The sequence below is a fragment of the Amphiura filiformis genome, unplaced genomic scaffold (genome assembly GCF_039555335.1).
Source record: "Amphiura filiformis unplaced genomic scaffold, Afil_fr2py scaffold_119, whole genome shotgun sequence".
Lineage (NCBI taxonomy): Eukaryota > Metazoa > Echinodermata > Ophiuroidea > Amphilepidida > Amphiuridae > Amphiura > Amphiura filiformis.
Genome location: NW_027305583.1, coordinates 114,162 through 139,379, shown reverse-complemented (window position 1 = coordinate 139,379; position 25,218 = coordinate 114,162). Strand labels below are relative to the sequence as shown.

Below are 25,218 nucleotides of genomic sequence, written 5' to 3'. Positions count from 1 at the left end.
TACCAAATCTGCAGATTTTAAACACGTTACCATGGCAACAGGAAATCACGAAAACACGTGTTTCACTTTATTCTACTGTTTATGGTTAGATTTTATTAACCTTGACATATTTGCAAAGTTTCAGGTTCGAGGTTCTAAAAATAACGGTGTTAGACTCATTTTTACCAAATCTGTGGATTTTAAACACGTTACCATGGCAACAGAAGATAGCGAAAATATATGTTTCACTTTATTTTACTATATATGGTTAGCTTTTATCAACCTTGACACACCTGCAAAGTTTCAGGTTCGAGTTTCTTAAAATAACGACGTTAGACTCATTTTTTACCAAATCTGTGGATTTTAAACACGTTACCATGGCAATAGAAGATAGCGAAAATATATGTTTCACTTTATTTTACTATAATTTTATATGGTTAGCTTTTATCAACCTTGACACACCTGCAAAGTTTCAGGTTCGAGTTTCTTAAAATAACGACGTTAGACTCATTTTTACCAAATCTGTGGATTTTAAACATGTTACCATGGCAACAGAAGATAGCGAAAATATATGTTTCACTATATTTTACTATATATGGTTAGCTTTTATCAACCTTGACACACCTGCAAAGTCTCAGGTTCGAGGTTCTAAAAATAACGGAGTTAGACTCATTTTTTACCAAATCTGTGGATTTTAAACATGTTACCATGACAACAGAAGATAGTGAAAATATAAGATTCACTTTATGTTACTTTATATGGTAAGTATTTATCAACCTTGATATATCTGCAAAGTTTCAGATCCAAGATTAAAAAAATAACGGAGTTAAGACTTATTTAAAACCTTTTTTCCCATGGTTTTTCATCAAAATCACAAAAATCATGTTTTTTTGACGTTTTAGCTAAGATTTTGGTCACGTGACTTGAAAATGAGAATTGGCATCATTGTTGTGGTAGCTTTCCAAATAACCACATCAAGCAGGCCACCTAATGTATGCAAACAGCAGACAACATGATGCACACTTTTGGTGGTCCGCTTGATTTCCAATACTAGCAGTCCACCACATATTGACATCTAGTGTCACACCAGATGTCAACATCTGGTTGTCAACTGGATGTGCCTAAACCGGAGTGACACCGGATGTCACATCCAGTGGACCACCAGTGGGCATCCAGTGGGCATCTGGATGCGCGAAATGCCTGTGATACAGCTCATACACTGCGTAGTAATGTCAGCCCTGTAGTTATTTAATGTCGTTGTTTACTTCCCATCATACTTTGCGCAGCGAAATGTAAATACTGAATATTTACGAGTTGGGGCCAGCCAGTTGCATGCATGCATGCTGACTGGAGTGGATTGTCATGATTGTATGAGTCGAGTGCTCGTAAATTTCATTTAAAAACAAATAAACATGTACAAATAATTATGCCAAGCACATGAAATATACATGGTAAATATAGCATTTAGCCTGCTAACCCACTGGCAACTGCGGCTTCAGCTACCTACTACTTCGCATGTTCGCCGTACTTGTATCCATGGTATCACTGACGTGACGACTGGTAGTGGTAAGCTTACCGTCAAATTGGCGTCAAACCAAGCTGGTCAAGGCCAGTGACGCAGTGTAAGGGTGGTGCAATAATTATGTGTACCCCCGGGGGGGTGAATTATAGGGGGGCAAAGATTTTTGGCAGACCAAAAGGGGGGGAAGCATTTTTGGCAGGTCGAAAGGGGGGTCAAGCGATTTTGGCAGGTCGAAAGGGGGGGCAAGTAGACACAGACTTTAAGGTACATATTTCGAGGTGCATAACAAACACCAAATTGGTGTCATAACAAACACCAAATTGGTGTCGATGACCTGACATGCATGCATTCTTTTGTCGAGAGTTCACATGGTCTTTCAATTTGTGCCGAGTGTCCTTGGCAGACTTGACTATGTTTCAGTGGTCATGAAAGGATTCAATAGATAACCTCTGCCCCACTAATCCCCAGCTATTGTCTGAAATTGCACCTCGGAAGATATATTATAACAACTCAGTCCCTCAAATGATAGTCATATAACGACCAAAAGATAAATGACTGACTATCATTGAGGACTGAGTTCCGCAGTCTAGGGGGCAAGCAATTTTTGGCACAGATATTTTGGGCACCGTTTCTATATTACGCCCTAAAAGGCGTGAGGAAAATGTTATGAACACGTTCAAATATATGCAAAATTTCCTGCTCACTGGTTTTAAATCTTGCATGTGTAAGGGGGGGGGGGCAAATATTTTTTGGATCATCAAAAGGGGGGCAAAGGTTTTTGGCACAGCCAAAGGTGGGGGGACAAGCGATTTTGGCAAACCATTTTGAGAATTCACCCCGGGGTAGGTCTACACATAGTTATTGCACCACCCCTAAGGCATGAAGGCAGTTAAAGCCCATTGGAAATATCCTTGTGATTTTGTGAAATATTTAGATTCACATCAGACATAGGCCTAAAGTTAAGGTGTATATAGGTATGAAAGGTGAATTCAAATTTGCCATCAAACCACATTCAATCATTTTTATCAAATTAGCCTGGTAGGCATGTTCATAAAATTTTGAAATTTAATAAATTCATCTAAAATTGCTTTCATTAGGATTACAATCAGCAATGTTATGTGGAAAAGTAGCTCGCTGGAATGTCCCAAATTTTGTGTCCCAGCATATTATAGGTATGCCAGGTGAATTTAAATTTGCCATCAAACTGCATCATTTTATAAGCCCTTGTGTAAAGAAAGTCAAAACTGAAAACCTTTTTTTTTCATAGCACTTTCCGTAGACTACATCTTGTCAAAGACTGACTTTCATCAAAAAGATTCAGCTAGCAAAATTCCCCGAAAAAGCATTTCGGTGGTGTTTCTACATCTTAGTCTTGTGTTGATAGCAGCTTTTTTTATGGGACTGCTATCAAAATCCCTCTAAAATTCCGTGTGCAAGTGACTTATCACCATAAAAAATCATATTTGGGTTTTAAAGTGAAGTACATTGTATAGACAACATATTTATGTAGGATTCCTTGACCGGCCAGTTCTCTTATATTTTTATGTACGGTAAATATAATTATTATGTATTGTGTTCTAGGCGAATTTGGCTGACTAGCAAATGTCAATGTGTTAATTAAGGTTTGCCTGGCATACCTATGTACATGTACATATTATCAATGGGCCAGAGCCAAAAATGGTCATCACTCAACCTAAAATTTAGAAATTGTCACAGGAGTGAATTTCTCCTCTGGTTTTTAAAATAGACTACTAACCAAAGATTATGAATTGACTTCAGGCCCTTGTTTCTCTGGTGTAAAAATGATGCACCAAATGGCTTCAATTGGACCTTCATTTTGCAAAATTTTCCAATTTCTCAGGGGGGGAACATCACCCTCAGACACCCCCTACGTAGTGGTCAATTTCAGGCTTCATGGACCGTCATTTCACAAATTGTTGTCTTTTTCAAACTAAAATTTTGCACATAGTTCAAAAATGCTCCACCAAATCGCTTTGATTAGGTCCTCATTTTGCAAAAGTTTCTCACTTCTCAGGGGCACATCCCCCCTCAGACACCCTCTGCGTAGTGGGTAAACAAGTAGCCATTTTCGCTTCTGCTTTCCACGTTTCCCAATTTATGTAATTTATAGGCCTACAATAATAGGGAAAACTTTTTATTTCCACGAAAGGCTTCCTGGACAGTGATATCACAAATATTTGGCTTTTTTAAACTAAAATTGTACACACTAAAGTGGGCCACCAAATCAATGAGGTATTCATTTTGCAAAAGTTTCTTACTTCTGGCCATTTTTTACAGTATTTATTGATTTCTCGCATTGGGCCTTCCACTGTCAGTGTGCCCCCCTTTCAAGAACGGATTTACGCCCTTGCAAATGATAGTCATATAACGACCAAAAGATAAATCACTGACTCATAGAGGACTGAGTTCCGCAGTCTAGATTCACATGTGAAAATGTACAGCAAGCTATAATTACAAAAATATCACATATCTACTTACCTTTGACTCAGGTCTTAACCAGCTGTTCCATCCAGTGCATTTATTTACCCATGATTTCTCACGTCTATCAAAGGGCACACCCTCGTGAAATTCCTATTGGTTCGTACATGTACAGGGCCTTTCAGTGCCAGTCAATTTTCTCTGCTTAGAAAACACCAATTGCTTTTCATATATATGGCTTTTGTAATATGGGAGTTTATTTCCCAGCATTAGTGGAGGCGCGCTAGACCTAGGACTAGGGTTAGCTTTGGATATTTTAAAAGGGCATTTCGTGATCACAGCATCATCCCCCACTTTTCTCAAAACAAGTTGAGATTTTTATACCAATGGAAGCTACATAATGTTTATGTACAAAAAAATTCTTGTAGATTAATTCGTTTAGCAAAAATATCATGAAATTTGAATTACGTTCTGGTGTTTAAACTTGGTCCAATCAAGTTCAAATTCGACAGGAATGATCCTGACGACATTCTAAACAAATTAAAAAAAATTATGACTCCAAAGGTCAAAGTTGAGGGGTCAAAGTTCAAATTTTAAATTTGGTCCACTCAAATTCAACAGGAATGATCATTACGACACTGCGTAAACATGTTAAAAACAGTGTTCTTAGGCGGTTAACCTCAATCTTACCGGTTTAATTAACCGCATCATATTTAACCGGTGGTAAAATAGGTTAATTATGATTTTTGAATAAATCTGATGCTTTTTTAAGCTTTAACATTTTAATATCACTAATGTTCACTGGAATATTAAAATAGTCTTCTTCTTGTTATCTTGTCCTAGAGTGTCACACAGCACATCATACAATGTAGACCATGCATGCAGACTACATGTATAACATGGTCTATATAGTATATATGAGGCATGAGCACATGTACAAATCCATGGGGTGGTTCTTTGAAATATTTTGTACGGGGATGTGCCACACAGACTTTTGGATGCTGACTTTCTCTATACCTACTCTTTGCTGTTATCAGTGTACCAATAGTTCACAAAAAGCACCCAAATTTGCTCTAATTGGGCACTTTTGGGAGCAATGGTCTCCACTGAAAACCCACCCGTACATAAGTATAGGGAAACTGTGTGATTTTTTAGAGCAAAATATGTGTGCCAGTTTTCGTTTGTTTGTTTGTGTACATAAAGATATTTATATAGCGCCTTTAAAATTTATCAAAGCGCTGAACAAGGTGAGAGAGGATGGAAAAACAAAACAAACAAAACAAAAAACAGAAGGAACAAGAAAGAAGCTAACTGAAAAGGTTTTCAGTTTTTTTTCTGAAAACTGGAATTGATGGGCCAGAGACTCCCTAATGTCTTTAGGGAGTTTATTCCATTCCCTCTGGCCAGAGACAGAGAAGGTATTTAAATTAGCTGCTCTACGTGCCCTAGGAATTCTAGTTTACTGAAGTGTTACAAAAAGCATTATTGCAAAAGCAGGTTAGTCGCAAAAGTAGGCGAGACTCGTGGTTCGAGAACTGCCTTGTTATTGTTGGGGTGTGTTTTATTTTGTATATATGGGTAAAGTCAAAAATAATATGGCACCATTTGGTTTTCGATGCCTGCTATGCAAATGAAAAAGACCAGCAAAGAAATTCATCTTTTAAAAAGTGTGTTATGATTTCTCTTTAACCACATCAATTTGTAGTGTCATAGCTGTCATGTAAAAAATAATATACCCAATTTTCTTCCCCATATGGTCAGGAGTGTTACACTTTAGAGTCAGTCCGTGCCAAAACAGACTGAGTGTACACCCACCCTCTTGGATTTTGCTCTCCTTTGGCTCAAAGTTACTTTTCATGGATCCCTAGGTGAGGTCACAAGAAAAAAATTCAAATTCCATTTCGTTTGCGAATGACGGGCCGTCAAAGTTTGGCGACCTTGACCAAAATTGGGAATTTAAGGTGTCCAAATGACAAAGTGCTCTCTTTGAGGGGCATTTTCTTCTTAATTGAATCAGTTGTGACCCTCTTGGTGAATGTTGTCACTTACTGGTTGTGTCTGAAATGCCTAATGCCAAAAAGATAGATTTCTGAATTTCGTTTGGATTTCAGGGGGGTCAAAATCAGCACTTTGTACTGTTCAATCAAATTATTTTTGATTTTGAAGGACCCATGATAATGTCATAGTGCACTTATAGGTCCTAATTATATTCAGAATGGATTAAGCATGTGCCAATGTCTATGAGCAATACAAAAGAAGATAAATTTCTAGACCCCTACAGAATTTTAGGCCCCCCTGAAGTGGTTCAGCCACAAATGGCGCTTAAAATAAGCAAATTTTGACCCCTAATAACTTTGGGTGTCGTACACCAGATATGAATTTCTAGTCTTTTGCATCTGAAAGAATGCAGTCTAACGTTACTAGGAACATAAGATTTGTTTTGTATTTTTTGTGTTTTTATACTAAGTTGATGCTTTCAAAATGCCAATTTTGACTAACTTACATGTTACTGGGGACAAAATGCCAATTTTAATATGCCCTTTTTCTATTTTTGATCACTAATTATATTCAGAATGGATTAACCATGTGCCAATGTATATGAGCATACAAAAGAAGTGAAATTTCTAGACCCCCTACAGAATTTTAGACTCCCACTAAAGTGGTTAAGCTACAAATGGCGCCTAAAAATCGGCAAATTTTTACCCCTAATAACTTTAGGTGTACACCAGATATGAATGTCTAGTCTTTTGCATCTGAAAGAATGCAGTCTAACGTTACTAGGAACATAAGATTTGTTTTGTAATTTTTGTGTTTTGACATTAAGTTGATGCTTTCAAAAATAGTCATTTGTGTCTAGCGTACAGGATACGGGTACAAAATTCCAATTTTAGTGTGACTTTTTAAAGTATTTTTGATCATTTCATAGCAAATTGTCTTTATCCTGATATTTCAAGTTGTTCTTGAGTCAAATAATAAGAAATAACTACTTTAAATCCTCTGTATGGATTTTTAAGGGGGTCAAAAGGCACTTCCTGGAAACAATGCACATGCAAAGTACAGGTTATGATCGATGTACCCATTTCCATGATATCAGTGTGCTCTTTTTCTCTGTTTTACAGTTGCATTGCAATTTTCTTATTTATTCTGACATCTATTCTTTACGTAAGTAGAAACATTAGCACTAGTGAAATGGGTATTTTGTACCATTACCTGTAATTTGCAAGTGCATCGTTGCCAGGAAGCACCATTTTGACCCCTTTGAAAATCTGTTTAGAGATTTAGAAAATAATTTTTTTCTTATAATTTGACTCAAGAGCAACTTGAAATAACATTGTAAATAAAACAATTTGCTATAGAATGGTCAAAAATAGAAAAAAAAGGCATTTAAAAATTGGCATTTTGTACCCGTAACCTGTACGTTGGTCAAAAATTGGCATTTTTGAAAGCGTCAACTTAGTATCAAAACACAAAAAATACAAAACAAATCTTATGTTCCTAGTATTAACATTAGACTACATTCTTTCAGATGCAAAAGACTAGAAATTCATATCTGGTGTACACCTGAAGTTATTAGGGGTCAAAATTTGCTGATTTTAAGCGCCATTTGTGGCTGAACCACTTGAGGGGGCCTAAAATTATGTAGGGGGTCTAGAAATTTATCTTCTTTTGTATTGCTCATAGACATTGGCACATGGTTAATCCATTCTGAATATAATTAGTGATCAAAAATAGAAAAAAAGGCCATATTAAAATTGGCATTTTGTACCCATAACCTGTATGTTAGTCAAAAATTGGCATTTTTGAAAGCGTCAACTTAGTATCAAAACACAAAAAATAGAAAACAAATCTTATGTTCCTAGTAACGTTAGACTGCATTCTTTCAGATGCAAAAGACTAGAAACTCATATCTGGTGTACACCTAAAGTTATTAGGGGTCAACATTTGCTGATTTTAAGCGCCATTTGTGGCTGAACCACTTTAGGGGGGCCTAAAATTATGTAGGTGGTCTAGAAATTTATCTTCTTTTGGATTGCTCATAGACATTGGCACATGGTTAATCCATTCTGAATATAATTAGTGATCAAAAATAGAAAAAAGGCCATATTAAAATTGGCATTTTGTACCCCTAACCTGTATGTTAGTCAAAAATTGGCATTTTTGAAAGCGTCAACTTAGTATCAAAACACAAAAAACACCAAACAAATCTTCTGTTCCTAGTAACGTTACACTGCATTCTTTCAGATGCAAAAGACTAGAAACTCATATCTGGTGTACACCTAAAGTTATTAGGGGTCAAAATTTGCTGATTTTAAGCGCCATTTGTGGCTGAACCACTCTAGGGGGCCCTACAATTCTGTAGGGGGTCTAGAAATTTCTCTTTTTTTGAATTTCTCATAGACATTGGTACATGGTTAATCCATTCTGAACATAATTAGGACCTATAAGTGCACTGTGACATTATCATGGGTCCTTTAAAATCAAATATAATTTGATTGAACAGCACGAAGTGCTGATTTTGACCCCCCCCTGATATCCCAACGAAATTCAAAAATCAATATTTTTTGGCATTAGGCATTTCAGACACAGTCAGTGAGTGACCACATTCAACAAGAGGGTCACAACTGATTCAATTAAGAAGAAAATGCCCATCAAAGAGAGCACTTTGTCATTTAGTCCACTTAAATTCCCAAATTTGGTCAAGATCGCCAAAGTTTGACGGCCTGCCATTCGCAAACGAAATGGAATTTGAAATCTTTTCTTGTGACCTCACCTAGGGATCAATGAAAGGTACCCCTGAGCCAAAGGAGAGCAAAATCCAAGAGGGTGGGTGTACACTCAGTCTGCTTTGGCATGGACTGACCCTTTAGCGTGACAAGAAAAGAGGTACTTGTTTTTTAATCATGCACTGTAAGAAATATACAAGTTGCAAAGTGTTGCATGGCTTTTCATGGCATTTTGTGAAGTGTCTGCTATTATTAAGTACCAAATTCTTTCATATTAGTCGCTTAATAGTCTACTTAGGAACATGTGAAGAATACATGGTGCGAAAAATAAAATATGTTCCAAAAATCACTTCTCGCCAGATTGTGTAGCATTGTAAGGTTATGATGACAGTAATAATCTATTTCACTCTGTTTAAAGTAAAAGCAACATTTGGGCCAAACTTGGAAAAAATAACGCGAAAAATAAAATATGTTCCAAAAATCACTTCTCGCCAGATTGTGTAGCATTGTAAGGTTATGATGACAGTAATAATCTATTTCAGTCTGTTTAAAGTAAAAGCAACATTTGGGCCAAACTTAGAAAAAATAAAACTTGCATGATATCAAAACCGTTTCCTTTTTAGAGTGGATTGAAAAGAGAAATTCTGTATCGTCAGGAGTGTTACATCAGAATTCGACTTGATTTTTTTCATACACCAAGTTGGCAATATGCATACATTACTTTTTATTTTATTAGTGCATTGGGATAGGAACTCAAAAACAAGAAAAATATTTGCCATTGCTTGAACATGTTTGCTACAGCTATCTAAATTAGTCAATGTCAGGAGTGTTACACAGAATTAAAGTTGGCAATAATTCGAATTTCTGAAGAAATTACCAGTCTGTTGGTGTTCTTTTAGCCCTGAAAATATATTCCTGAAGCCAAACTGCTGCAATCATGATGTAAAGACCTTCATATTCAAGAAATATGTACAGCTTGACCAAAATGTTACACTCCTGACAATCAATTGTAAGTAATATAGGCTCAACAATAAAATTGAACTAAATGTAATTCATTTTTATGCCCCTTTTTGAGATAACCATAGATAGTGTCACCAAAATATTACAAAAACCACTTTAGACAATGTGATTTGCAAATTTATATATTTGAGGCTATAGGCCTACAGTTACTGTAGCAAAGTGTCAGGAGTGTTACAAAAACATGCAAGCTGGGCTCGAAAAACAAAAATGAACGTAAATCACCTAAATTCTGTGCCTTTTTTGAAAGGGCCATAGATGTTGTCAACAAAAAATTACAAAGACTGTTTTAGAAAATATAGTTTATAAAATATTTCAGGCCATACAGGTACTATATAGTGTCAGGAGTGTTACACAATAGCACTACTTTGATGGATACTCATATCAATTTGAAGAACAATGTGATGCTAAAAACTTCAACACAGTTTTTGCACATCATATTGCATGATATAAACTTAAACAGAAAATAATCTCTAAGACGTTTCTTTTGACAAATAAAAACTTTTGTTCCTGATTTCCTCAAATTATTTGGTGTTTAAATGAAAATTTTAATTTTTTTCCCAAAACTTTGTTTCCATGTAAAAAATTCTACATGACTATTTTTGGTTTAGTGTCTCAGTAATTATAAATTAAAACTCAAAGATTTGCATAATTTTGTCAAAGTATAACAAGGAATATTGTGTTATGTTTCTGAAGATTTTGGACTAGTTACTTTTGCCAATAAACCAGTTGAAAAAATATATTAAGTAATATTACTGAAGTAATTTTTTTTAAATTTTTTCTTGAATTTAGATATGTTTTGCTTACAATAAGACAACAATTACATCTCTGAACACTGCTTGTAATTTTGACACTTTTGTCACACTTTGGTGCCATTATTTCTGATTATACCCATATATGGCATGATCATAATCCCCCCGCATTAATTGCCCCAAAACATTTGCATCATCATCATCATCATCATCAGTCGGCTGCGGAGCAGGCGACTACAAGCTTTCTCCAACTGTTGGCGATCTTGGGCAATCGAAACAATTATTTTGTTTGGCTGCAGCATCCCTTCAGTATCTCCCAGGAGGTGCTGTACATACTGTAAGTACAGTGTCCGCGGCCGTCCCGGTTTCCTCTTCCCATGTGGTGGAACATAGAGGGCATATTCTTTCACAGGCTCGTCATCTTCAAGACGCAGTATATGACCGAGAAATTTGAATTGATGAATCTTGACTCTGGCAACCAATGGAGTGGTGTTGGTCAGATTGTAGATGGTTTCATTTGGGATCCGATCCACACGCTTGATGTTTAACATGACTCTGTAGCAAGATGTTGCAAAGGCATTGATCTTGTTTTCCATGTCCTTGGTGATTACCCATGACTCACACCCGTACAGAAGGATAGTGACACAAGTTGTTTCAAACAGCTTGATTTTTGTTTCGATTGGCAGGGATGGGCTTCTCCAAAGGCGTTCCAGCCCGCGTTCCAGTTTCCAGAAAGCGGCCCAGGCTAGTGCTTTTCTTCTTTTTAGGTCCCCAACACTAGAGCCCCTCTTGGAACCCAAGTACTTGAAGTCTGTGACATGGTTGATGGTACTACCATAGACTTCAAGTGCTGGCTGAGTGTTACAGTTTGCAGTCATATATTCTGTCTTAATGGCGCTGATGACAAGGCCTAGATCTGCTGTTGCTGTTGCAGTCCTAGTAAGTTGTGACTGGGCCCGGGCTATAGAAGATTCCAACAGGGCAATATCCTCAGCAAAATCCAGGTCATTCAGCATCCTAGCAGGATACCGACGTGGGTAGGTAACAATTCCAGCATCAATTCCAGAAGTTGATTTCTTCATTAATTTGCATCAGTGTTTTTTATTTTCTTTCTTTCTTTCTCAGTATGTCTAAAAGAAGAAGATTTGATCATACTGGTCTGTCAGTCGATGCTCTGATGAAAGTGAAGGAGTGCTTTGATGAAATCAATAAAGTGGCATCATTTGTTGGATTCAGTACTGACAAACAGAAAACATGCCTGAGAATAAAATATGGCAGTGATACCATAGATAGCGTGCTTGAGAGCTATCGTGAGGTAAGTACTGTAAATGCTTTTTGAAGCATTATTATCAATCTTTCAAATTGTTATCAGTTTAGAATTATTATGGCTGCACATTTGTACAATGTACATGTACTGTAGATGTTCAAAGCCTATCCAGTTAATTCATTAGGGAAGCATTAGGTCTAAAAAGAACTGACCGACCCTCCACAAACTATTTTTCTGCTTTTAATTCGAACATTTTGCAGCTTTAAAATGACCATCATTTGCAAATTGATCAAGCCTTTCATTTTTTAAGTGGAAGCGTCCAAGTTTCTGTTCTTCTATTTTTCCTGTCTAGATTTTTGGGCGAGAAGCGTAGGTGGACACTTTTTACACTATTATTGTGTAAAATGATCAATATAAGGCCCAATTGAAGCAGTTTGCAGTTCATCATACTTAGTGACGTGCTTGGACTTTTTTTGTCCAGTGAGCATTATTCTGTCCCGATTTTGTTTGCATATTAAAGAACTTTTTTCAGGAAGGTCATACCAGGTATAAGACATCAGCAGGGTAGAAAGTTTTTTACCAGTCAAGTTTACGGGGACAGTTGTTCACGCAAAGCTTGTTAAACTATTTAAGTCCCCAATCAAGGTGAATTTAAAAGTGTATAGAGGATTAAGTGTACCCGGAGTGTGAGAAAATTTTCAATATTATTGCATACGATTTTAGCCAAAAATACCGAATATTGCGTGTACTTTTAGAGTAAGCCTACTAAGACCAGGGAAGTATTTGCCGAAACGCATGTGTGGGTGTGAGTGTGTGTGGGTTTTTTTTTTTTTGGGGGGGTGATATTTGGTATTGTGTCCCCCATGCCAAAATGTGGAGGGGACATGTCCCCCACGTCCCCCCCCGGATTGATGCTCATGTTAAATAATACCACAAATAAAGGATGATCATCACTTTGTATTTTAAGCCATATTATAACATTTGCTGATGAGGAAGACGCCCTCACTGAATTTTTAAAATTCTTTTTTTACACGATAAAATTGTACTTTATTAAACCAGTATACCCTGCAAAAATCAAGACTCTAGGTGCTGTAATTTTGTCAAAATCCGAGATTTTGAATAAAAAGCTGATTCAGCGCTTTATTATTACGATGGAATTATTCGTCGAACGCATACACGATGTTCATAACACACAGTACGTACACGGCGTGCAGGACGGTGATATACACAACTAAGGGTCGTACCACAACATGACCGAAGGAGTGGTACGTATGGGTGCGACATGTGCGCTGGTAGTAAATTCCAATTTTCTTTGCTTTGCCGTAGTTGTTCGGCTCAAAAATAAAAGGGATATATCTGACAGTAAAAGCTAACATTTTATGGCAAAGAAATGCTAATCTATTTTGTTTGAAAATTTTATAATATGGCTTTAACAATAAACTTCCAACACCATCATTCCTAGTTCAATTATTTCAATAAACATTTCACTCCTCTCCTAATAATGACAAATTAACATTACAGTAACATAGTACTACTACACATTTATCTTGACAATTCCTCATTTGCTCGCCTTATTCCTTTTAAAAGGTATTTTTATTATCTATATCTCGAAAAGCACCTCACTGCAAAGTCCCCCTTTTCATGTGCTGTAGATCACATACATATTTTGTAAAGTATGTACATGTATAATTTAGATGATCAGCATCCTATATGCCATATATATTGGATGCCAAGGAGTTAGGTTGTCAATTAACTTCGTACATAAGCTTCAACAAAGGCTGTGTTGTCGATACCATAGATGGTGGCATTAATAAAATGGTCAGTTCGATTGACTTCAGCATAAGAGTTGACAAAAGAAGGTGTTTTTCTCCGGGGTTTTTCTTTTCTTTTTTTTTCCTCTTTAAATTTTTGAGATAACCATGTCAATATATGTTATGTTGAGTAACCTGACATTTTGATGGTAAGAGGGATGACAGCTGCTTTCTCCGCAGCTGCTCTTAGTTCCAAATAGCAACAGGTCCAGTGTTTGAGCCTTTGAAAGTCATACTGCTCATCATCATCATCATTAGTGTTGTGCTAGATAATATCTTATGAATATAAATCAGCACATGTTTGATGGGCTGCCATACAAAAGTATAGATTCAAAAGTACTGCCTTTGATACATGCAGTAGTAAGTACTACGAGGTAGCACATGCACCTCTATTTTAATGCAGCAGACAATACAACCAGTGGTGTGCACTGAAAAGGGTTTTTTTTTTTTGCTGAGAGTTTTTTTTAGATGAATATTTGGTGCTGATTATTGATTACAAATTTCAAGGTTACGTGCAAAGTTGTCAACATTGACATTTTCTTTTTAATCCCGTAGGGTCACAAAATACATGGAAGTAGGTATTAGAAACTATTCTTTTTACTGATCACCTGAGGTAGAACGATTTGCTTCTATATTAAGTGAATAAGGTTTTGTAAAATAATTTTGGATAGTTGCATCTCAAGAAGCAAAATATCCAATTTTATATTACTGTAATGAAAATAACTAAAACCAAAATTCCGCACATACATGTATTGGTTAAATCAGTGTTTTGTATCAAAATCCTCAAAAGGCATGTCATTTTTCCACGAACACGGCTTTTCCCCTATCCTTTTAATCTGTGATTATCATACTATATAGGATTTAAACGCAGTGCTAGAAGGTCATTTTCTAATTTTAATACTAATTGCAGTTTTGAAAAGTTTTTAAGGTGGTACTACATTCCTGGTCAATTTTGTGCCTATTGTTTGCATTTTTCTCAAAAATTATAGCGAATTGGTGACAAGTAAGATATGACAGCATTCAAGCTTTGACTTACGTTTGGTGGCCAAATGTGTGAAAAAAGTATTTAGGGGTGAAAAGAATCAAAATTCTAGAATGTTTATGTGTTTTAATGGTAAAATATCACCTTTTTTAGATTTTGGCACTTAAAACTCCCTATGTTTAATATATTTTGCGAAAAAATCATTTTTTTGTCTTATTTTTGTCGAAAATGGCCATTTTGGGGTGACAAAAATTTTGACTTGCAGATTTCCTGTGAGTGTATGAACAAGAAAACTATCAAATAGTGCCTAATTTTCTATGCTAAATGTGTAACAAGGGTACAATTGTGATATTAAAAGCATTGAATGGGATCCATATATTTCTTTATTTTTGTAGCAGGGGTAGAAACTTTAGGGTTCGGGTGTCAATTAATTTAGAAAAAATACAATATTCGCCTCATTTTCGATTTGAAAAGGCCATATCTCCACAATGGTATGAGTTATAGGGATGCTTAAAGTGTCTTTTTGCTCAGTATTTCAATAGCTAAATGGTGATATAACAAATAAGTAAGCTAGATCTACAGAAAAGGAGTATCCCCCATGTTGAAGGACTTATTTTTTTTGGGACCAATTTTCGCTCAAATTTGAGGACTTGGCAGAAGTATGCCTGTACAGTGCTATGGGAAAATTTTCAAGTTGATCATTATGCATTGTTTATGTCAGATTCAGTTTCTACACAAATTTCACTCTAGAAAATGTTCCTTTAGCTTTAAGTAGGATATCTTTCACTTAAAGTTCCCACCATTCTGGCAACCTAATGTAAGTCATAGCTTGAACACTGTCATATGTATAATATTATAGGGGCAATGACTGCAACTACTGCACTGAAAATTTTATTTCAGCACAGACAACAGTTGTGGAGTTACAGTCAAAATGAGGGAAAACCAATATTTGATCAATAAATCAATAACTACTTGCCTTGAGTCACTGAAATTCCAGTGTAGTATCTGGATTCCTTGCCCATATAATGTACATAACTTTTGTTACCAGTGTTTTATTAATTTTTGAGAAAAATGCAAAAATAGTCACAAATTTATCAAGGGGTGTAATACCAGTACCACCTTAACATCTACTGTCATTTATAATGGAAATTTCACAACCTTGAATATATAGTTTTTAAGTTAAATTTGGTTCCTAAGATATTTAACTTCATGTACATGTACAAATACTACTCCCAGCCAAATTCCACAGAAATTGGGAGTTATTTTGTAGAATTGGTAATTCTAGCAATTACTGTTTCGGAGGCTTCAGTTAACAGCACACGTATTCATAAAAGTAAAATATTTGGCTAACTACCACATGTACAAGTTGACATGAAAAAATAGGATAACAACTATATTAGAATTATCAATTTTCATGCTTTGCTTCTAAGCATTGAATTTCAGTTGTGACATGTAGTAAATTATCACAGCAAGTCATGAAATGTGGCTTTTTTTGTTTCAGAGGCTTCATGCTCATCATTGTTGAACTAGTATTTTTGAAATGAACACCATTTTTCACCCACTTGTTAAATATGGTGTTAACTTGCATGTGAAGCGGTATACATCATTTTTCAAACATTAACTATAATATCAACACTTAATTAAATTTATGACATTCTGCACATACATGTATCAAGTAACAATTACAATGCAGATATCAGTATGAAACACACCAAATGTGCAAAGATGATAATTAATCGGATTGTTGTTTCAGAGACTTCAGTTGTTTTGGAGGCTTCAAGTGTTAACAGAAAATTTGTACTGGGTCCCATTTTCAAACGGTGATGTATATCTCCACTGTTTAAAGACAAGTGACTTTAGGATCTACATGTACTTTGCTACATTTTGATAAGCCCTTTGGATGAGCCCTTTTATTTATGTTTGCACAAGCGGGCTGAACAGTTTGTTAACGGAAAATTGACTCTATGAAGTCGAGCTTTTCTAAAAATTTCAAAAGTTTGCTTATTGGCCACCAGGAATTGGCTACTTTTTGTTCCCCATTTCAAGTTCAGTTATCCACTGTTATAAACCAATAAGAAGTGAAGAAATAACAATGAATTATGAACCTAAGCTATACCCACAAAGTTTGTTAACAATTGTTAACAGAAAATGAAGCCTCCAAAACGACAAATATCAAAGTCAGTTTCTCAAAAATAGATGGCATGTCACAATTAAAACTTATGTGGCAGTTTATACTGAACATATGACTACACTTTCAGCATAAGAAAAATTATCCATGAACTAAATGAAGAAAAAACACAGGGCTTCTTAAAAGTTTTACTGTTTTTAATACATCAAAAAGGCCATAATACATCAAAGACACTTTAGCTTGCCATAACTGAATGCAGTAAAGATGATTATGCTGCCCAAGGTAGCTGCTAACTAGATGACTTGTGTGGCCAAAAATCATGTATTTTATAGCCTTTTTAGACCACTACCGATCAAAATGTTCAAAATCCAAAGTTACACCCTTTACTGTAAATCGGCCAGCAACCTGTTACCATTAACGATCAGTCAATGTACGTCTTATGTCTTCAATGTTTCCATCTTCAAACATCATGATGAAATTGATCATCTCACTAAAAACAATTACCACCAGCATTAAATTAGATTTTACTGTTGCTAATAGCGACCCACCCAAAAATGTTTGATTATAATTTACAAAAATATAAAGAACACTTCTGTATGTGTATGTAAAAATGTTTTCTATTTACAATCTAGATTCCAGGAAGTATTCCAGTGACGGAGAGAAAGACGGAATTCCTGCAGAACATTTCGGAGAGTGTGGCAGCCTTGGATGGAGATGCAATTTTCGACCAACTGGTTAGATTAGACATACCGCCATACAAAGACCCGGCCAGGCATTCCATACTTGCTCCACCACTTGGATATTGCCAGTTTGGTTGTGTCAACTCTGACACTGGTGATCCCTATATGCTCTCAAAACACAACCAGGCTATAGCTATTAGATATGTTGATGTTGGAGGTGTTTCCGATAAGAGGAAGATAACCCTGAGATGTGCAAAATGCAGAAGAAACTATAATTTGACGCAGCATGGCTTCAAGGGTGCATTTCAAATGTATGAAGAGAAACAGCCTATCATTGAGGCAACTGATGGTGTTGTTTTCAGCAGGAGAGTGTTTGACCACTACTGCTCCCTACAGTAAGTAGACACACACACACCATTTAGTAAGCCATCATCATGAGTATACAAATGTTTATTGATAGTATGTATAACTTTGGGTTGGGAGGGGGCACTCATAAAAGTTGCAAACATCCACATAAATTGACTTCAAAAAATGACCTTAGAGCTAGGATGTTGAAAATTTGTCAAACTAACCCTAAGCAGGTAGGACCTGTAAATTATTGCCGTTTTTATTACTTTGTGTGATCAAACACCAAATGGTCAACTATTTATTGTATACTACACCAAAAAAAGCATGCATATTTCAAACACACATTGTATAATACTTATTATTACATTTTGCTGTTTTTGCCTTTGCAGTCTCCATTGTTGGACAACCTTTGAGGGATTTGCAGATAGTTACACTGAAGCCTTTGCTGGAGGAGATGAAAAACAAGGTATATACCCATTAGGTGGGGAAATTAAGTCTGTGCATTAATTTGAAACAGTCATTACTGCGGTGTACTGGCGGTCAGTGTGGCCTATATCCCTAGAACGTTGAGGGTTCACATCCCAATTCAATACGTAAACAGAGTGCCAAATACCCAAATTAATAATCTAATTCCTTTTTGAATACTAAGTTACACACCTATTGACTTTTTTAGTTGTCCCATCATTTTTGTGCATCATTTTTACATTATATATATCATTGCTTTTTATAACAAAAAAGGGCCCGAACTCAATTTGCACAATTTTAAATGTTACACTGACACTTTATAGGCCCCAGATTCGCAACTAAAGCATGCACGAATCGATGTTTGATGACAAAATATGACGGGCCCTGCATATCGACGGGCTCACAGTAATTTTCACATGCTTTTGGGCGGTGGACCCGCCTGCAAGCAATGCCTAAAATAACCACAGGCCTATATATTAAAATAGGGCATACTTTGATTGACCCGACAGTGCGGTTTATTTAGACATAGACCTACTCAATTACAAGTGATTTAACTTTTTCTCCTTTTCTCCTCTTTCTCTTCTCTTCTCCCTTGACCCCTGCTTGCCTGTCAAGTCCACAGGTGTACTGATACGGCTGCAAATAACTCTAGGCCCTAATTATCGAAGTAAGCAAAAACAAAACAAAGAAAAACAAAACAAAAACCACAAAATATCAGTTTCCTTGAATTGTAAACCTTAAAATTCAGGCGTTTCCGGGGACACTCCCACAGGGACAATGCTCATGGACCCCACCAATAATTTAATATTTACATTAAATTTTTATTCAATTTCAATCTCACAATAGGTATCAATATTCAATCAAATAAGATTACAACTTAAATCTCAATATGCAGTGTGTCCCAATAAAAAAAGAACCCTCATTGCGCCCTCTTTTTCTCCTATTTCTGAAAAGGTAATCAAATATATTTTGGTATGTACATGTAAAGAAACCTTTTTTCTTTAGCTTTAATGAACCAAAAGAAATATTTCAAACGTCTCACAACTTTTGAAGATATATGCTCTTTTGAAGAAATGTACCAGTTTTTCACTCTGTCCACGGAGGAGGTTTGGCTATTCAAAGATTGAAAAGGAGTACATGTACCATGCATATCAAGCACCCCTTTATAAAATAACTAACTTTATTAGGGAATGTGCTTTACCGGTGGGCTTATGGGCTATGGATTGTGTTAAGTGTCTTTAACTTATGGGCAAAATGGATGTACATGTATAGGATGGGACTTATCTTGCCATACTTGCATTTAATTTTTTTCTTGGTTATTTATGCCTATTTGTTTTATTATGTTTCTAACTTTCTTATTTTGTTTTTTCTTGCTTTTTTTTTTTATATTTACAACCTGTCATTTACTCTTTTTGTTTTTTAAAAAAAAGTCTGAAAAGGGCTGTTTGGTATGTCCTTGGTTCTTCTGAAGTGGGTTTACTGTGCTGCTTAGCCCGGTATCTGGTTGCCTCCTTGACGAATACAGGTTTCAGACCTAGTCCTCATTGCATCAATTGCATCGCGTACTCTTTGAGCGCCGTATACTTGCGAATCATAATAGTAATACGGTTGCGAAGATGTTGGAGGCTAGCTGGTCATCCTTGTCATAGTGAATGTGTCCCAAATCCTAATGCTTTTATCTATCCATATCTTTAACCGTGTGTTTCATTTTAATCTTTGATGTAGTAGCCAAACCTCATCTGTGGACAAAGTATAAAACGGGTACATTTCTTAAAGAGGGCATATCTTCAAAAATTGTGAGCCGATTAAAATAATTGTTTTGGTTTATTAAAGCTAACGATTTATAAAGGTTTCTTTACATACCAAAATACATTTGATCAATTTTTCAGAAATAGGAGAAAAAAGAGAGCGCAATGAGCGTTCTGTTTTTATTGGGATGCCCTGTATAAATTGCTCGAGCAAATAAGGGCATTTTTCTTAATATGTTGGGATTTTGTAGGATTTGAGGAGTTTTCTATTTGCACATGAAATTTACCACAAGGAAAAGGAGTCCAAGTGCGCCATTAGACAAATCTTTACGGTTTATCACAAGGGTAACTTTTTGAAGTGAGCATGTGTATTTTGATTGCCATATTTAGCATATTATATGTTGTGTTGACAGGGATTGACAGAAAGCTAGTCAGCAGTTTGTACTTTAATGGGGAGGTTGAAGAAGAATTGAGGAGACTTGGCAAGGCGAATTTCAAATTTAAGAGCAACAGCTTGGAAGAAGCTTTTGAATTCATCAACAAGGAAAGGCAAAAAGCAATATATGCACATGAATGCACTGCATATTGTGAAGCAAAAGGTAAATTGTCAATTTTTGTTCACTTTTTTGTGTGTTTAATCCTGGTTGAATTATACCTGTAACAAACAAATCATATTTGCTTATAAATAACAAATGGAAGTACATGGTCAATTTATTATGGTATGCAAGTTTTTTCACTGCCCGATTTGATTTTTTTTGTACCCAATGACCTTTTTTATACTGATAAGCACCTACTTCGTGATGCTGGTAGGCACATACCCGTTACTTCTAATATACTAACAGCATAACATATACGAGAGGCCGATCACTGAAGATTTATTTGGATATATGTTCAACTAAGTATGCTTTTAATATTTACAAAGGTAGGAATAATTTCTAACCCAACATATTAGTAAATCAGGCTATGTCAACAGAGACAAAAATTGAGATTTTAGTTTTATTATATTCTACATGAATGCAAGGAACATAAAATTAAATAGAAGTGGTTTATCCTATCTTCTTATCATTAATTGTGAAAATATCAAAATTAGAAGCATAACGATCAAATAAATCAACAAACAAAATTAAGGCACACAATACAGGTTACTATAGGCATAGACAGGTTACTATAGGCATAGACAGTAAAGAAAACTAAGGGGTGGTGCAATAATTATGTTTACCCCCGGGTGGTGAATTCTCAAAATGGTCTGCCAAAAATCTCTTGCCCCCCCATTTGGCCGTGCCAAAAAATCTTTGCCCCCCCTATAATTCACCACCCCGGGGGTACACATAATTATTGCACCACCCCTAATGCTATAGGGTCATTCTGTGTAAAATCAACCATTTTTAAGAAAAGTTTCCAATTGATCCTCTTAGATTTCTATGAAACTTCATCCGAGTAATGAATTGTTCCAAAAATTAACACATACATACAAATAAAATTATGCTCTGTTGTTTCGCGATTGGCCCGTTCAAATTTTGGACTTTGACCTTACTTTTGCTTGTAAACGGGCTTACTGATGTGTATATGAATAGGGATGACAAATGCACCTTCATGTTCCACCCCGATAATGGAATTGAAAGTCACACCAGATATAAACATGTATATTAGAGCTAACTATGTAGCTTTGGTTCTCAACTCCATCGCGGTTAGGCAGGACTTGCTTCATTCCCATTGAAAATACCAAACACTTTGCACTCTAATACCCAAAATCTTAAAGTGCCACTGCCAAGTTTAACATTTGCTGTGTGTTTTCAATGGGAATGAGCAAGAGTCATCAAAATCTGAGAGGGTCACCTGTGGACCATTGGTTAATTTGACATTATAATGACCTATAATAATTTCAGAAAAGTTAAGTGGTCTATATTTGCGCATCTAAGAACATCTATGTGGCTTAACCTTGAACTAATTAATTTTTGCTTGCATATTTGAGTGTCATTGATCTGCCAATGACTGATTATGAAGATCGTCGTATTCAGCCATTGAGCCACTGCAGTTCAGTTGGAGCAGCCACCTTAATCTTCTATCCTATTTCTACAAGGATGCCCCTAAGTTATTATGTTAGCTGATGCCTGACATCCATGTCCATGACTCCAGGTTGCAACAGTCTGTGAAATCCTATAACCTAGCGTTGGAAGTTCCAAAATCAAACCTTGTCAGCTGTGAAAGATCATTTCTCCCATCTACAGCCCAATTATGGAATTTTCTTCCTGCCCAAATTCCAACCATTAGATCAAGGGCCAGCTTCAGCATGGAGGTTTATCGCTTTATGGGTGCTTGCCAAAAATGGTTTAAAAAACCAGATTTTCGCCCAAATTTCAAATATTTTTGGGGAAGTTGGTCAAAATTAAAAAAAACTAAAAAAAACCTCTCCTAGATTTTTTATCTAGTTTTTAAAAATTAATAAAAAAAAAAAATTGGGCCCAAGAATTTTTTTGTTACGTTGCACGAAAAAGAAGTGGGCCAAAAACCGTTATTTTTTTGGGATTTGGGGCCAAAAATGGCATTTTGGCTCAAAGTTGACCTCACAGATGAACTTACTTTTATAAACTTTACACCAACAATTTAGTAGTTATGAGGCCCGAAAGTTTCCATGAATCCAGGGTTCAGACCAACCTGAAGCGCTCGCCTGCTCTCTGTGTGGGTTTTCCTCCAGTATTCTTTTGATTCTGTTCTGGATTAAATGGCAGAAAGCAGACTTTTTGGCCTATAATTTTTTTATCAATAGCTACTCTTTTCATAGACCTGTTAACTGTTTCATGACTGCTGCACCTCTTGCATTGTACACAATATTTAAAAGGTTATCTATATGCCGTTTGCTGTCACAAACCAGTTGAATATACTAGTAACTATTGCAAAATGTATACAGTGAATATGTTGCAAGACAAGTATGCAGTTATGATAATTTTATTAGTATTATATTTTATTATATTTTGTTTAGGCTGCCGGTATCTTCATGTTGTTGATGGAATATGGAAAATAACATTCAATGTGTGCTCAATGCGAACTACTGTAAGTATACATCACACTAGCTGCACGGTAATAAACAAGCACATACATAGGATTTGGTTCATCTCCCAGGGTCATCTCACAATACACAATAATTTTTTGATATATACCTGATTTTACTGCAGATCATCATTCACAAAACTGAATGAAATGAATTTTTATTTTAGGGTTAATATATTGCCTTTAAATCATGAAGCATATTTTTGAATGTTTGTACCTATCAAATGAAAGCTGATTTTGTGTGTGAACAGTCAGTGGATAATCACCCAATTTCATCCGACAGTTAAAAAAATGGTGGAATGAAGTCAATTAATACACATCCAATTCAACACAATTTTATCAAAGTGAATAATTATTTTGGTACATGTACACTTGGAAAACTATCCAATAGAAAAATAGCGCAGGGCATCATGTTAATGACAGCATCGTTATCAACTCAGATATAACAACTTTTGACTTGAACAGTTTTTTCTCGCTATCCGTCAGTCACTGTGTACAATATTCTTAAAAGAAACTGTACGACTGGCAACTTGCAAGGCCTATAGGCTCTATTATATGTCATCAAGCTATGGCAACAAATATTGTATAAATGATATTTCATTCACTCTAATCCTATTCCTAATTGTAAACTTGACAGTTCAAACATAGTGATTATGTCAAACAACTGTTAGTATTGTTTTCTATTTGGATAATTTCTGATGTCATTATTATTTGATTGAATATCTAAGTTCAGTCTTCTGTTCTCATTTCCACATTTGTCACAGTTGCAGCCTTAAGATCTCACACCACCAAATCAGAGTCCCATAGAGATATGTGCTAAATTTGCCTTAAGAAAACATCGTTTTTTCTTCATAGGAGCGACTCAATGGGTTTTTCTGAGAAGTGAAGGCGCACAACCATATATACTATTTGGTGGTGTAAAATCTGAATGATGCAGCATGTTTCTGATTATCCTTAATTTCAGACTATTTTAATCTAATTAACTTATTTTTAGCATAATTTGAGCCAGAAGCTGGTTAATTTTTTTTTCAAGCAGAATCATTGTGTCTGTGACATCTGCTATCTACTGAAGATAACATTGTGATTACCATGTTAAAAATTCACCAAGACTTAGGCTTTCAGCAATTTACAGTCAAGAGGAACAAGTAACCAGGCAGACACACAAAAACAAAGAAGAACATGACCAAAATGTCTGAATTATAAGTGTTGAATTATATGGCCTATTAGTGAAATCTTAAGTCTACCCCCCCCCCCCCCATAAGCTTACCTGATCCATGGACACATTTTATTAGCTCCAACCAGTGCCCTAGCCCACGTGCCACTATATACTGATGTCTTCTAGGCCTACATCTGGCACTGAGTCATTGCATACCATCATGATTGTAAACATTACCTGGGTTACCAGTAGTGGAATCATAAGCTTAGCCTACCCCCCCGACCAACACACAAACCGTAAGTTTACCTGATCCAGGCGCCTATTTCATGAGTTCCGACCAGTACCCTAGCACCATACTGCAATGTCTTCTCTATCTGGCACTGAGTCATTGCATGCCATTGATGATGTAAGCTTACAAAATATTATGATTACATTGCATGGGCCTACTCTACGAAATGGAATCTTTCACTCAAACACACATTTTGGGTCCTAAACTCACCTTAGCACTGGTATATTAGTAGCAAATGTTGCAGTTAATTCTCTTCAATTTTAGCCTTTTATTACATAAATTCAGTCAATGCACTTCTTTGGTGAATCCAAACACGAATTAGGCACAGGGCTAACTTGCTCAATCAAAAGTTGAGACTCACACACACAGCTCCATGAATGATGCAACATGTTTCTGATTATCCTTAATTTCAGACTATTTTAATCTAATTAACTTATTTTTAGCATAATTTGAGCAAGGAGCTGGTTAATTTTTTTCAAGCAGAATCATTGTGTGACATCTGCTATCTACTGAAGATAAGCATTGTGATTACCATGTTAAAAATTCACCAAGACTTAGGCTTTCAGCAATTTACAGTCAAGAGGGACAAGTAACCAGGCAGACACACAAAAACAAAGAAGAACATGACCACAATGTCTGAATTTTAAGTGTTGAATTATATGGCCTATTAGTGAAATCTTAAGTCTACCCCCCCCATAAGCTTACCTGATCCATGGTCACATTTTATGAGCTCCAACCAGTGCCATAGCCCACGTGCCACCAAATACTGATGTCTTCTACATGTGGCACTGAGTCATTGCATACCATCATGATTGTCAACATTACCTGGGTTTCCAGTAGTGGAATCATAAGCTTAGCCTACC

General features: G+C 36.0%; 1 protein-coding gene across 1 annotated transcript in view; it reads left to right on the top strand.

Moving 5' to 3' along the window:
- Positions 1–25,218, top strand: part of LOC140145035 (uncharacterized) — a 63,521-nt gene that overhangs the window by 13,994 nt on the left and 24,309 nt on the right. The window contains exons 2-6 of the mRNA XM_072166826.1: positions 11,559–11,748; positions 17,254–17,696; positions 18,039–18,115; positions 20,276–20,461; positions 22,843–22,913. Of these exons, the coding sequence (XP_072022927.1) occupies positions 11,560–11,748; positions 17,254–17,696; positions 18,039–18,115; positions 20,276–20,461; positions 22,843–22,913 (966 nt within the window). The 5' untranslated portion in view covers position 11,559. The remainder of the gene's footprint in view (positions 1–11,558; positions 11,749–17,253; positions 17,697–18,038; positions 18,116–20,275; positions 20,462–22,842; positions 22,914–25,218) is intronic.